Raw genomic sequence first — 15,673 nt, 5'->3', positions numbered from 1 at the left:
GCTATGGCTCCTGCACCCTTGGCGCTTCCAGTAATACCACCAGCACAACCTTTGCTACAGACCTCTGTACCTCAGTCTCCTTTGCCTTTTGTATCTCTTGTAACAGGTAGCCCTTCTCTGCCTTTGCTTAATACTTCATTTCCAGTTGTACTCCCTACTTCTTCTCCGATTCGTAATAGGTTAGTTGATACTGTTTCTGGTCTTTTCTCCCCCCTCTTTGGTTCATTTAATAGAACTACTGCTTTTTCTTGAAGGCAATCCCGTAGTCAACTCCCAGATTCCGAGGAACGGGTTGTATTTGACTCCCTTGCTCATAGGTGTATGATGAATGGTCCATTATATAGTGTACCCGATATATTGAGTACCTTTCTTCAATGGAATGCGCCTACACAAAGATATGTTTTTAATGTTATGTGTGACGCACTTGTTAAAGGATGGGAGGATATGGAATTGGATCTAACTCCTCAGGGTCTGTTGGAGATACAGGATAAGTTCGATAAGGGACTTATAGTGGGTCCTGATGTTCTGGATGCCAAACAGACACTTGTTACTTTTAGGTCTTTATATTCTTCGCGGACTATTCCTGAACCTGATCCTGCAGTTAGACAGAAAACGAAGAATTATCCTATGAGAGAGGTTCCTCCAGTATGGAAGGAAGCAGATCCGCAAGTAGGTGCTGCTCAAACTGTCCCTGCTCATTTTCAGCGTGTATGGGTACATGTTCCTTGGAAGCGAGCTGAAGTTTTAGCACTTAGGCAGTCTTTGCCGGACCCTCGTAAAAATCCTGCTGGTTATTATAAAGAGTTGTCCCAGACTGTTGATGCATGTATTATGAATTTGGCTGTAGTTCCACAAGCATTGTGGGCTCGGATTCGTAGAGAGGACCACGACCAAGCTTTAGGTGGTACTTGGGCTGATATAGTTGCCGCAGATACAGCGCAAGTGGGTGGTGCTAAGCCAGATGATTTGATTACACAGTTGCCTGGTAGATTTGTAACTTTAATGAAGACGATGATGCCTGCCTTGCGCGTTAACTGGGATAAGTTGGCTGCGTGCAAACAGAAGAAGGATGAGAGTGTTTCCGATTTCTTTAATCGGTTTGAAGAGACGTTTATTGACCATAGTGGTCAGGACTTGAGTACTGAAGGGGGACAGCGATTATTTGTGGACAAATTTGTTTTCAGTTTGCTTCCTGAATTGTCTCATAAGTTAAAAGATTCTGAAAGTTCTTGGGCTGTTATTATTGTTATTATTATTGCATTTCTTATATAGCGCCAGAATCGACCCCCGAAGGGGTATCTCCGCGCTTGCCTTGGGAACCCGTCCTGGTTTTTCCCTGTGAGATAGCCCCTACAGGGCATCCCCAAGGTGAAAGCCAGGCATCCCGCCGCAGGGGGGCCGTTGTGGAGATTAAGCAAGCTTAATGCCCAGAGTTGCATAGTGTGAACCCATGATTAGGTCAGGCACCGAAGCGAGAATTATCGAGTCCGTGGACATTTGAGCTCAACACCCTGCCGCGTCGGGAATCGAACCCTGGTCCCGGGTCTGACCTCTGCTTCAGGGTCTGCCTGCTCTAACCAGTGAGCCACACTTCTTCATCTGCTTAAATATTGGCTACTGCTCAATATTATGAGAATAGGGACAAGGAGGAAAAAGATAAGGCTGAGAAGAAGACGAAGGATTTAAAAACGAAAGTTCTTCTTCAGCAGGCTTATCCTCCTCGTTCCGGTCAGCGTCAGTTTCAGCAACCTATTCAGTCTCAAAGGTTGCTGCAGAAAAATGAGCCTTTTGTTCTGCGACCTTTTCTGGGTCCTAATCAGTGTGCCTATTGTAAAGAAGAAGGCCATTTTAAGAATAGTTGTCCGGTTTTATTGCAGCGTAATGGTGGATTTCAAGGACAGCGAGGCCGTGGTGGTTTTCAATCGGCACCTAGGGGTAGAAGGCGAGGTGCGTTGCCTCAGGTGCAGCGTTCCTCTCCCCCTCAGAACTCGTCGAATTATTTTGATCAGCAGAATGCTCAGTCTGCGCAATATTACAATGATGATTATTGTGTGGAGGGTGAGGTTCAGGATTTTCATTCCAGTTAGGACAGCCATTGACAAAGTAAGGGAGTCGTATCAGTTCCAGTGGATCAGAATGGACCTTATGTTGAGGTAGTTGCTTTGGGTGTTGCAGAGCCATTTCTTTTGGATACTGGTGCAATGAGAAGTTCTATGATCCATTCAAAACTCCCTGGGGCACATTTGTCTGGCTTAATGAACGTTTCTGTAGGATTTTCTGGCGCCCCAGTTGCTAACCCAGTTTCTTGTCCTTTGCCTCTTTCGATTGGTCCTTACGATCTGGAAGCTCCACTTATTTTAACGACTGGTTGCGGAGAGAATTTGTTGAGTCTAGATCTGTTGAAGCGTCTTCATGCAACGTTGTACTGTTGCCCCTCTGGTGTGCGTCTTACTTTGGGTAAGAAATTGGTTTCTCCCATATATCTATCGAAGGATAGTTTTCCACCCGAGTTGCAGTCTCTTCCTGCTACGCTTTGGGCTACAGGTCCGAACGATGTTGGTTTGTTACAGATTCCTCCTTATATGGTTACTATCATGCCTAATGTTAAACTGCCACGTATTTCGCAATACAAGATTTCGAATGATGGTGAGCGAGCCTTGATGGCTATTATCTATGATCTGGTTCAGAAGGGCGTGGTTGAAGAAACGAGAGGCAATGTTTGTAACAGTCCTGTTCTCCCCGTTCTTAAATGCAGCGATCCTTCTCAACCACCTGTGTATCGTTTTGTGATTGATCTTCGAGAGGTCAACAAGATTGTTGTCCCCCAGTTTCCTGTTGTCCCAGATATCACTGCTTTGCTCACTAGGATACCCGCCTCGGCGGCATGGTTTTCTGTTATCGATCTAAAGAATGCTTTCTTTAGTATACCTATTGCTGAGGAAAGTAGAGATATTTTTGGCTTCTCTCTTGGAGGCCGAAGTTTCCGGTTCAAGCGTGCTCCTCAAGGTTATTGTGAAAGTCCCTCTATCTACAGTCAAGCTTTGAAATCTCAGCTTGACACGTTCAATTTGCCTTCAGGTGCTACTTTGATACAATACGTTGACAATTTGCTGATTGCTGCTGATTCAGAGGATGTTTGTAAGGATGAGACGGTTTCTATGTTGCGTCATTTGTCTGATTTACATCATAAAGTGTCCCCTTCTAAGTTGCAATATTGTCGCCAAGAGGTTACCTACTTAGGTCATCTCTTGTCGAAGGAGGGAAGACGATTGACCCCAGAACAAATTCAAGCGATTGCACAAATGTCTGAGCCAACCACACAGAGAGAGGTACATGCCTTTTTGGGTATTACCTCATATTGTAGGCAATGGATTCCAAATTTTTCTTTGTTAGCTAAGCCTTTGCTGGCGCTTACGTTGAAAGATACGCCACAACCTCTCCCTTGGACCGATGAATGCCAAAAGAGTTTTTCTGATTTACGAAATGCTTTGTGTTCTGCACCTGTGTTAGGTACTCCGGATGACAGTAAGCCTTTTACACTCTATGTGCATGAAAGAGAAGGTTGTGCATTGTCAGTTTTAACACAACAATTTGGAGACAAACAACGGCCATGTGCCTATTTTTCGGCTACGTTGGATCCAGTAGCCAAGGCATTGCCTAGTTGTCTCAGAGCTACAGCAGCGGCAGCAATTTCTATTCGTCAGTCTGCTGGATTGGTATTGGACAACACCCTTGTTGTTATGGTACCACATAAAGTAGGTTCTCTTTTGAATAGGACTAAGACACAACACCTTACGAGTGCTCGATTGTCTGGATATGAGCTAACGCTTCTGGCTAGTCATATACATATCAAGCGGTGTAATACTCTGAACCCAGCGACATTGCTGCCCATACCGGATGAGAAAGGCATTCAGGAACAGCATGATTGCTTTCTTCAAACAGAGGAGGAAACGAAAGGCAGAATAGATCTAAAAGATACACCACTTGTGGATCCGGACGGGATCCTATGGGTGGATGGATCTTGTTTCAACTTCCAAATGGAGAGACAACTGCAGCTTATGCTGTTACTACTTTGCATACTGTAGTGGAGACAGCACGTATTGCACAGAATTCAGCCCAAGCAGCTGAGTTAATTGCTTTAACGAGAGCATGTATTTTGGCGAAAGGAAGGAGAGTAAACGTCAAACGTCTACACCGATAGCCAATATGCTTTTGGTGTAGCTCATAGTTTCGGTCACTTGTGGAAGGAAAGAGGATTCTTTACTTCCCATGGGACTAAAATACAGCATGGCCAGTTGGTGACTGATCTTCTTGATTCACTTGCTTTGCCTAAACAAAAAGTAATAATCAAGTGCAGCGCTCACAAAACGATTACCGATGATGTGGGTCGTGGGAATGCTTTTGCAGACGAGGTAGCAAAAGAAACAGTGAGAAATGTTACGAGTCGAATATACGTTGTGGGCCCTGCAAGATGGATCAGAGAAGGAGGAATGTGTGAGGACACAATAGAAAGTGTAAGAATGATTCAAGAAGAGGCTACTGAGAAAGAGTTGAGTAAGTGGAGAGAAAGTACGGGAACGTTGGACGCGACTGGGTGTTGGACGGAATTGTCAGAGCATCAACGATGGCTGTTACCAGACGCCTATGTACTCCCTGTAGTTACTATGGCGCATGGTCCAGCCCATATTAGTGCGAAGGGCATTTGTAAAATCTTGGCTCCAGTATGGCAGGATGAAGGAATTCCGAAATGTGCAGAAAGCATAGTGAAGCACTGCATTGTTTTTCTAATGCATAATCCAGGAAAGGGAACCCCGACTCCAGCAGGTCATTTTGTTCCCCCTACGTATCCTTTTGAGGTATTGCAAATCGATTACATTCATATGGATCGTTGCAATAACATCAAGTATGTTCTGGTGGTGGTTTGTGCCTTCTCCAGATGGATAGAGGCTTACCCCGTAAAGGACAATACTGCCCTATCTACTGCTAAAGTTCTTTTAAAGGAGTTTTTCCCCGAGGTTTGGTTTGCCGCGCATTGTCTGGTCTGACAATGGGAGTGAATTTGTGGGCGAGATCATGCAGAAAGTATGTGCAGATCTTGGTATCAAACAGAAATTCCATATGGCAAACCACCCTCAGGCAGCAGGATTGGTAGTGTTATAATGGTACTCTCAAGCTCAAGGTCTCGCCTGGCCTGATGCCTTACCATTAGCACTCCTGTCTATAAGAACTACTTCTCATTCCCGTTTAGGTCTAAGTCTGTATGAAGTCGTCTTTGGGCGACCAGCAAATGTCTGGGGAGTGCCTCGACCTAAAAAGTATTCTGATATTCCATACCCAATGCTGATTGAATACTTGCATGACCTCACCACTAAATTACGTGTTCTTCACAAACAGGTTCAAAACGCTTTGCCCGAGGCCTCCGCAGACCCAGGTCATTCCATCCAACCTGGCGACTGGATCGCCGTAAAGAATTTTCAGCGGAAGCGGAATCTGGAACCTCGTTGGGGCCCGCCACGTCAAGTGCTACTAACTACACGGACGGCAGTAAAGGTTGTTGGGAAAAAGAACTGGGTTAATGGCGTGCACTGTAAAAAGATACCCCTGCCCTTGCCTTTTGATCAATGGGTTCGTGAAGGTATAGTGGACAACGAAAGTGAAACAGTGCCTAGATTTGTACCATTTAGTAGTGCACGCCTGGACCACACGAACCCTGAGAAAGAAGACGACGACGTGTTACAGGAGGCCGTCCCAACACATCTGCGTTTGAACACTGTTAATCCAGAAACTTTGTTTAAGGACCAGACGATCCCCAATAAGACTCGATATAACTTGTGACCGAGAATGGTCAAGAACAATTGAATTTTTGCGATTTTTCTGGTTATATCTTTTTGTTTTTGAAAAGACATTTTGTTTATGTCTTTTCTTCCACTATCCATCAAGTTGCAGGGTACGGTAGGAGTCTTAAGCTTTGACCTGAGTAGTGACCTAGGTTCCACAGGACTTGCAGTGTCATAGGATGGCTAACAACAACAGCTAAGTGATCTAGGAAGATTATCGTGAGCATCGCCTTTAGAGCAATGGATGCTAAAGTGGAAATTAATGATCAGACTGTAAATATGAAACAGTGATTTAAGAAACTGATGATTAGTCCATGTGGAATAACCTTATGTATTTTGATATGCTTATGAACTCTATTAGCGTGTGGAAGTTGGATTGTTTATGTCCTACAGTCATTACCTGTTTCTACCTCTGACCCAGTATCTTTTTCTGCTACTGCCTCCCCACACCGGTTCTATACACTTTCAGCACATGAACAGATTAGGAGGACCGAATACTTCAACAATTCGTTCATTCAGTTATTACACCAACACCAATTAGTAATGAATACTACTGATCGTTGGGTTTGTGGGCTCATGCCTCATAATACAGAGAGAGTCATGCCATATTTTGGTTTTTCCATTCTCCTATGAAGGTTCCGCCTGGGCTTATCTGGCTATGTTTTCTAATTTTTACCAAAATCAGCTGCGATATCCTCCTGGCAGTCCATATGGTGGTGGAGCAGACTTTAGTCATAGTACTTTGATTAAGGGAATTGTGACTATGGCTAAGATTGCTCAGATTAGCAAGATTCCTGTAGATGAGAAGAGAGCATATGATGGATGGAACATAACACGGTATGTTACCAGCCTTACAGAAAAGGCTAAACTAAGGAGCTCTCCGCCAATCTGGTCTGTACCTCATCGAGGTAATTTTTGCTTACAAATTAATGGTCAGAATGTCAAGAATAAGCCAGAAAGGAGTATTTGTTCTCATACCTATGTCTATACACCTCAGATTCGCTCACCGTTAGTGCCATCACAAGGCACATATTTCATCTGTCATGATAGAGCTTATACATGGCTTCCTACTTACTTCTCGGGAACATGTTATGTGGCTTTTCTTCTTCCCCCAACATATACCACTCCTTCAAGTCATTACAAAAAGAGGCATGGTAGGGGAGACTTTGACCAGAAGGACACAGCAGGACAGGAGGCAGATGACTTTATAAAAGGGTTGCTTCCTTTCGGGGGCCCAATGGCCAATAGCCGAGACATCAGACACCTAGCTAGTGTTGTTGAGGCTACCATAAATGAAACTTCCGGAGCTTGAGTAATGTGACAGCCGAGCTTCAGGCGGATCATCTTATGACTTTACAACATCGGATAGTTTTAGACATTATCCTTGCAGATAGGGGTGGAGTCTGTAAATTGATCGGGTCTAGTTGCTGTGTTTACATTCCTGATAATGCCCCTACAGTATACCAAGCTATCTCTAAGTTACATACCATCTTCGAGTCTATACATCAGGACACGGGAGATTGGTCTGTGATGGGATGGTTTTGGGGACTACAGTCCACATGGGGATGGAAGATACAAACTTTCCTTGGAATGGTCTTAGCTATGATCTTTTCTTGTTGCCTTTGTGTGCAGTCTGGGCCTGCAATTTGTGGTCTTTGTGCCGCTATGTGTGTCCCGAAGCCTGCATCACGAAAAACAGAGAACATTAGAATGATGTTACAGCAACAGCTCGATGACCTCATGGCCATTGATATCGACTCAGATTGACTTGAGTCCCTGATGTATTGCCTGAGTAATGGCAAAAGGAGGGGCCCAGAAACACAACAGCAGTATCCCCTCTGGGTACAGGACACAGTGGTCATGTCCAGCGCCATCGCAGATGGATTTTTGAACTGATGTTTGGGGATTAGTGTGGCTGTCTATGGGAGCCGCTTCAAAAAGCAGCCATATTCCCTGGCAGCTGGCCACACCCCAGAGCACATCCATCTTTGTGTATTTAGATTTAAGTACCTTTGTGACTCTTTTTAAGACTGTGTATGAGACTGTGTATGAGTCTATACACACAAGCACTGCCTGGGATAAACTTATATTCAAGCGCTATGGATAGGTCACAGTTAATTAATGTTTTACTCACTTGATAGCTGATTCATCCTGTGCTTGCTCTCACAGTCCTGGTTCTCCATGTGGCACACCTCATCTCTGTTGTTTGCTCTTAATGAAGAGACAGTGGTAGCAATGAGAGGACCTGTTACCAAAATTAAACAAAGAAATTCATGTTCATAGACTTTGTGAAATTCTGTGAACCATCAGGGTTTTTTCACTGGGCAAGACGTGGCTTGACAGATATGAACTGAGGCAAATGTTGTGAGAAGCTGGGTTTCTGTTGCAGTACCCCCCCCACACACACTTTTTGCCAGATTTCTGATGCACTTTGACTTGATGTGCCCTGGGTCCCTGCCAATCAGGTTGCCAGAGCCTGTGTTCTTTCCCCTAACCTGTACCGTGTACACCCAATTGGCACTCTCTGGATACAGGCCAGCCCCTAGTAGCACTTATTGTGCCACCCTTAGAGGTTCTGTACCCTGACACTCACACACTGCCTTTGCATGCTGCGTGTCTTGGTGCAGAACAAAGTGAAGAGTCGACATGGCACACATCCCTGTTGGCCATGCCCACAAACCACTTCCCTGGCATACATCAGTTACCCCTCTAGCTGGGTGCACTATACCTGTGGTGAGGGTACAGGTGCATGAGCCCTGTACCCCTACAGTGTCTAAGTCCATTCTTGTAAGTGCAGTGCTGCCATTAAGATTACATGGTGCTGGGATTAGGGATTGTGCTCACACACCCCCACGTGGGATGAGCACACCAAGGTTGTAGTCACTCTAAGGCCAGTAGCCTATTGGCTACTTACCTCAAGACCCCTAAAACATCCCAAAAATACAGTATTTACGGGGCAGCCCTGAACCAAGAACTCAGACAAGAACCAACTACAAGAAAAGAAGAAGAAAGAATGAACACCCGTGCCGAAGCTAACAAGAGGAAGACGCCCACCGACTTGGCCCCAGCCTTACCGGCCTGTCTCAACCTCAAACCTGCTCCAGCAAAATCCCGGTGTGTCCTGCAGCCAGCAACTTCGAAATCCCTGCAGGACCTGCATGCCTTCAACTACAAAGACTGTGTCTCCTGTGAACACAGTATTTGTTCATCTCCAACCTCTGGCTCCGGCCGGAAACCGCAAATCCGCCCCCCTCTGCACCCGCAGTCCACGGCCCGAGCTCGAAAGGCCAAACACCACGAGGAGGTCTCCCCGGCGACCCTGACCCGAGATCCAGCGATCCCTGACCTGCCTCAAGCCTCCAGGCAACGCCTGTAGCCTAAATCCGGAAGGTCCCCCTAACCACGGCCAGGAGCTGATAAGAAGATCCAACCCTAAAACGCACCCCTGCACCCAACGCCCCACGTACTTGGGTGGCCCAACAGACGGTGCCTAGCCAACTCCTAACATCCCATCTTACCTCTCGAAGTGGTGGTCGCATCCAGAAGACCTACGTGACCCAGCCTGCAGTATGTTTGAAAACCGGAGAGTCCCTATTAAAAGCTACAGGGCTTCCGATGCCAAAACAGCACTCTGCAACCAGCAGCCCCAGTGCAGATGAGGGTGCATATTTTGTACTACTTTGTTTCCTCATTTGCCCTGAGCTTAAGTCCAGGAGCTTTGCTCATCAGCAGCCACCAACCGGAGACTCCCTGTCCCCCGCTGGGCCTCAGCACTCTGCACCCGGCTGCCCTAGTGCCGCTGAGTGTGCAACAAGAGTGTATCCCTGACCTTGGGGTGCCCCTCGAGTATAAACCCAGAATAAAACCCCCACAACAAAGTACTTCCTTTGAACCGTTAACATTATTTTCCTCTATAGGATAACATTGACTGTTTTTCAAATATAATTTTCTAAGTGTGGAGTTGAAAAACCTAAAGAAATTCTTTAAAATTGTACTGACTAATAAAAACGATTTTACTTACCTGTTTACAGGAAATGTCCCAGTATAGCATCCAGGTATACTACACTGTGTAAGAAAAGTAATCTCAAATTTAACTTACCTGTAATTTTTCTAAAAAGCCCATGCAAAGAATATGTACTGTATTTCCAAAAGCATTGCATTTCTCTGAAACAATACTGTAAGTCAAAACAAAGTGCATTACAACTGTATATTTACTGCAAAGTATTTATCACTTACCTGTGATAGGCGTGCTTAGTTCTAGGAAATAAAATAACTAAAAGAATATTTGTATGCAAAACAATTGGTCTGAATTTCAGTCTTTGAGTGTGTGAATTCATTTGCTTACTGAGTGTGTACAAGAAATGCTTAACACTGCCCTCTGATACTGCCTTACTGCTCGCCCACACTACCACTATTAGAGAGTAAGGTTCTATCTAACTTTACCTCTGCCCACCTTTGGGGTTCCACTGGACTCTGTACACACTACACCTCACTTTGGTATAGTATACAGAGCCAGCTTCCTACAATAATGGAACAAGATTTGTCTATTTTACAGCAATTGCGATCCATTCTATTATTGAGCTGGACGCTACAATAATTGCGTTCTGGCCACGTGCCCTGCATTACATCAACAGTACAACTGTTTTCTGTATACAATATAACGGACAGACAGATGGTAATAGCATGAAGAGATGTAAAATATACTATGTTGCACATTGAAAAATTGGACCAATTACCTTTCACCGTGGCTGAATCACATTCCATGGAATGGTTAATCCATGGCTATATTACACTGCCAATCACGACTTCCCACTTTCAATACTGTCTACAGTATCACCAGGTAGGCAGGTATGAAGCTCTGGGAGCAGGATACATATACGAGTGCTGGGAATTACTGTACAGGTTTAGATGCAGGAATGGGGACACTGACATTTTTCTCAGTGGTTAAAACTGTGAAAGTGCCTTAGTAGATCTCATGTTTGCAAAGACATTTCGCTTCACAGAGCCTGTAATGCTTTGGTAGCTAGCTTGTCCTGTCATTTGAAGGGTTCCCCAGCTGCCGTGATTCATCCGGTGTTCAATATGCTCTTGAATGGGAGTTACTTGATGCTGAATAATCATGGTTGTTGTGGGATGCTTCCGAGCATCGCATATCTGGTCACTGTAGGCTCCAGAGTTACTTGTTGTATGCAAGTATTGTTTCCACCGACCCACACAGTTAAAGAAGGGAACGCTATGTCCTTCATTGAATATTTCCTTTATACGGTTTGATCCTCTGAGCAGACTGAAAGCCATGCTTTTACAGAAGGATGTGGCCTTAACCTCAGCCCAAAAGACTTTTGATCTCCTGGTTGCAAGGTCATCATCTGAGATAGTCACTAGTCTGAACTAACCTCCCACTCTATTTCAGGTAAATGGTTCATTGTATCTTTAGCATGTCTGATACGAGGGGGATTGTGTACCTATTTAAACTATTAAGTTCTGGACTTTTGAGCACCTTTCAGACGATCTTCGGAGTCATTCCAGCATTCATACACTCTATATTGTGAAGCGTTTTTGGAGGGATTCTGCAGGTCCTACTACTTATAGGGGGTATCCTGGTTTTAATTTTCCTGCTTCGCAATGGACGGCCCAGTTCTTAGAGAGATGGAAAAAGCACTGCTGGTGCGAGGTTGCCGTGAATGCACGGTACTCCAACTGGGCACACCTCTGCATCTGGAGCTAAGCGAGCATTGGTTCTATCGTTCAGACCAGTCTGGTAGACTGCATCTTGCCTATGATCCACTGCCTATTCTGTGAATACGAATGCATATTGGACATGTGTCTGACCCTTCCAACGATTGCGCCATGGGACATAGACGTACGAACTGGACCCCACGTGTATCAGTGTCCTCAGTGTATACCAATGTTGATGACGGCATTCCTAAAGCCTTCAATGGATGCTTCAGCTCCTGTTGGAACAGACAACGGCTCTACAACAGGCTCACTGATTTCGAATATGTCCTCGGCAGATGCTGTGGCAACTGAAGAAACTCACCTTTGTTCTATTGACCCATCAGAAAAGATGTGGAAGCTAGATGCAGCCGAGTGTAACCAACAGCCTCCAATATAAATGAATAAAACTTACAAGTCTTGATGAACACTTAAATGAATTCACACCCTTCCATGGGGAATCCTGCAAACACAGATGTCTTTTCTGTGCTGAGCTGGGCAACAGCCATGGTGAGTCTCACCTGCCGGGCTGTATGCAAAGGGGCTGCTTATAAGCCTGTGTGGTGTATCGTACTCCAACTGGAATAAAGGCCTGATGTTCAGAGGTTACGATTTTTCAAAGAATTTACAATGTATTCTCAACAATAAAATAGAAAGATAAGAACTTGTAGTTCTGTCTTGGTTTTTCTTTGTAAATACAATGCTTACTCACTTCTAACGTTCAGTTATTTCTCTAGACTGCTGTTTCCTAAAACACCCCCAGGGGTGATCACAGTATCCCACAGCTTTTAATGATATAGATAGTGTACAAGAAATGTATGCATTTGTTCCTTCATCTTGAATTGCAATCGAATGATGCGATTGCATTTGCTTAAGTCACTGATATTCTGGATGCCACAGTCCCTCTCAAGCTTACCCGCGATAGAGATGTGGTGAACCACCCTTGAAACAATGCTTTTAGAGCACATGTACTTAATGCAAGCACTGAATACAGCTATGGTAGGAAACATTACTAGATTTCCACAGATGAATGCAATAAAATGTGATCCTTATGTAGGGGAGCAGTCACATGGCCAGTGTTAACAAACGGAGTCCAGAGGTCTTCGGGACTGGTGATCCGTTTTGGAGCAAACTCCCATTTGGTCCCAAAACAGGATAACAAGTCAGGTGCATACTGTGCACAGCGTGGGTGTTTGCTTTTGCAACTTGTCTTGGGTAAACCTTGCCATAAACTGCTGGAGAAAACTGTACAAACGGTCACTTTGGGCACCCTCTATTTGATTGAATGATGCACAATATCATCACAAACTTATAACTAGGTACACACTGCGCACCTAACCATTGGCGAACTCTGTTTGAATGGAAATTAGTGGTTGCAAAATATGCATCCGATTTTTGCAGCCCCTTGTGAGCAGGCTGTAAGAAGTGAAATCATTTCTAGTGTGACCTCTGCACTGTTGAAAAGACCATGGTTTTAATGCCTGTAGGGCTAATGAAGATACCACTAGATGATTTCAGAAAGGGAAATAGTCACAGCGAAAAGCGGATTACCTTTGGACTTCACCGGGGGCCACGATCTGGAGAAAGAACTCGCTCCCTGCAGGAATTTTGATTTACTTCTCATGTTTCCCGCTTGCGGGAAACGCTCGTTGGTGGGGGCAACAGCGGCCGAGAGGGAGGCAGAACTTCACAGCCCATAAGCCACCTGTGCTGGGAGACACCTCCCCGCCACGCCCTCTACAGGTGTTTAAAGGCAGCAACATTACCGCGCACCGTGGGAAAGAGTCACAGCGAAAAGCGGATTACCTTTGGACTTCACCCGGGGCCACGATCTGGAGGAAGAACTCGCTCCCTGCAGGAACTTTGATTTACTTCTCGCATTTCCCGCTTCGCGGGAAACACTCGTTGGTGGGGACAACAGCGGCCGAGAGGGAGGCAGAACTTCACAGCCCACAAGCCACCTGGGCTGGGAGACACCTCCCCGCCACGCCCTCCACGGGTGTTTAAAGGCAGCAGCATTACCGTGCACCGCGGGACGCGCGCGGGACGAGCCGTGCGAAGCCCGGGCAAAGGGCGGGCCGGCTGTGGCCGTCCGGGGCTGGCCGAGGCTTGGCCACCCCTCTTTTATTTGGTGTTTTCAATCTATTGTCACTAGACCGTATCCTTGAGCAAGCTTGTGTACCTATCAGTGTGCTGTCTGATTAGAAAGTAGGACTTAGTATTTTTGCGATATATTGTTAGATATAGCTAAAACATCTAATATGGACACTTGGTTAAAAACAGGAAGAATATCCATGGCAGGAGGGTCAGTGAGTGAGACATTAGACCATATCATCAGTAGGGCGCCTCAGTCTTAGAACGCGAAATTGAGTTCACTGAGCGACGTTTGTCCTCTGAACTGCTAAAGAAACGTTCATCACTTGGCCATATACAGCTAGTAACCACTCCATCGAATCATGCCCTTGGAACTAATCGCTCAAGTGATATTGGTATTCCCCCACAGTTACAAGATCTTACAGAGTCACAAGTGCAAAGTAGGGAAACAATCCATATAAACATCACCACAGAATCTCAAACGGATACCTCTATGGAAGAGCAAATCTTAGTGACACCTAGTAAGTCCCTTAAAAAGAAGCCCAAGGTAAAAATATCTGCCCCTGCCCCCCCTACTAAAAGGAAACGTGGCAGAAAGAATCAAAAAACTACCCGAGCAAAAACTCCCAAATTAACTAGAAGTCCTAATGAAAATATTGGCCCCACAAGGAATATAACTGATAAAGACAACTCATCAGTAAATGTACATCATGAACTTATGTCCAATATAGAGCAATTGGTCAAATCCTTACTGCTACCACTCATAGAGAGGGTAAGAAGAATGGCGGAGCAATTGGGGTCTATTCAAGAAATTGGTATTACCAATACAAACCTAATTAAGGAACTGTCAGTAAAAAGGCCGGACATTACCCCACCCGTCCACTAAATGTACAGAAGTTAACCAAATCTGCAAACATCGCGGAAAAATTGCCCTTCGCACTTGGTAGAATCCCTGTAAAAGAGACTACAAAGGTAACACCCGAACCAACAAAACACAGGGAAGGAAGAGATAAATCACAAGGTAGTAATAATCACATGCATGAACAAGGGCCAGGAATAGGAAGATTACACCAGGACTTAAATTCAAAGGGACAACCACACTGCAAAGACTTACCACCAGAAGCAGTACCATATGTCATCGTCCTGACTGGAGTCCCCGAGTTAACTGAGGGGAGATTTGAAGCCTACCGGAATCTTAAGAACAAGGTAGTGCATTGGTTACAAGTAAATAGGTCATTACCTCGTAACATAAATGGCGAAATTCTTCATGTCAGAAGATGTGGTTGGGTGGCACCAAGACATAAGGATCTACATGGGGACATCATTATTATTAACTTCAAGGACTACAGGGCGAGAAACTATATAAGAGATTGGTACCCGGATGGCTATGAGGGTGGAATATCCACCCGAGACCTCAGCTATTTTTACCCAAGGTCCAAAGTAGAAAAGCCTTTAAGACTAAGATACCCATACACTAGGAACTTAGTGGCCCCCAGGTTAAATATTGTAACCTCAAATCGCTTTGCCCCTCTTTCTGGTTTAGAGGGGGTCGATTGACTTACAACCTCAACTAAAGAGCACGAGAAGGAGCATGATATACAGTTAGGCCCTATCAATGACATAACAGGCAGAGGAAAAGGTGAATTGAAGAATTGTGCAAGGGAGGGTCAGATAGATTATATTGCTAGGAACACCGAAAAGGGCCAGCTGATCATTTCCTGGAATATGGCAGGTCTTAAAGATAAGGTGGATCGCTCAGATTGGTGTGAGATTATAAATAATCACAATATTTTGTGTTTCCAGGAAACCTGGTCGGCCCATGATATTCATTTACTTGGATACCAAACCTATAATACCCCTGCCAAAATTAAACCCATTGTAGAAATAAAGGGGGCCTATGCACCTATATTTCAATCGCATCAGGGATTAAAACGACTTAGTTTATCTCGCAGAGTGCTACCAGATTGTGATAGTCAGATGGATGGGTGTTAAGAACATTGCTATTATACATTTTTATAACAACGCCCATG

General features: G+C 44.9%; 1 protein-coding gene across 1 annotated transcript in view; it reads right to left on the bottom strand.

The window, feature by feature from the left end:
- Nucleotides 1–15,673, bottom strand: part of LOC147693179 (uncharacterized) — a 708,628-nt gene that overhangs the window by 540,196 nt on the left and 152,759 nt on the right. The window contains 1 exon segment of the mRNA XM_086939582.1: nucleotides 7,972–8,082. Within this exon segment, the coding sequence (XP_086795708.1) occupies nucleotides 7,972–8,082 (111 nt within the window).

The sequence above is a fragment of the Lissotriton vulgaris genome, chromosome 9 (assembly GCF_964263255.1).
Source record: "Lissotriton vulgaris chromosome 9, aLisVul1.2, whole genome shotgun sequence".
Taxonomy (NCBI): Eukaryota; Metazoa; Chordata; class Amphibia; order Caudata; family Salamandridae; genus Lissotriton; species Lissotriton vulgaris.
The sequence above is the reverse complement of the archived record's forward strand: the minus strand, read 5'-3'. Positions and strand labels throughout refer to the sequence as shown.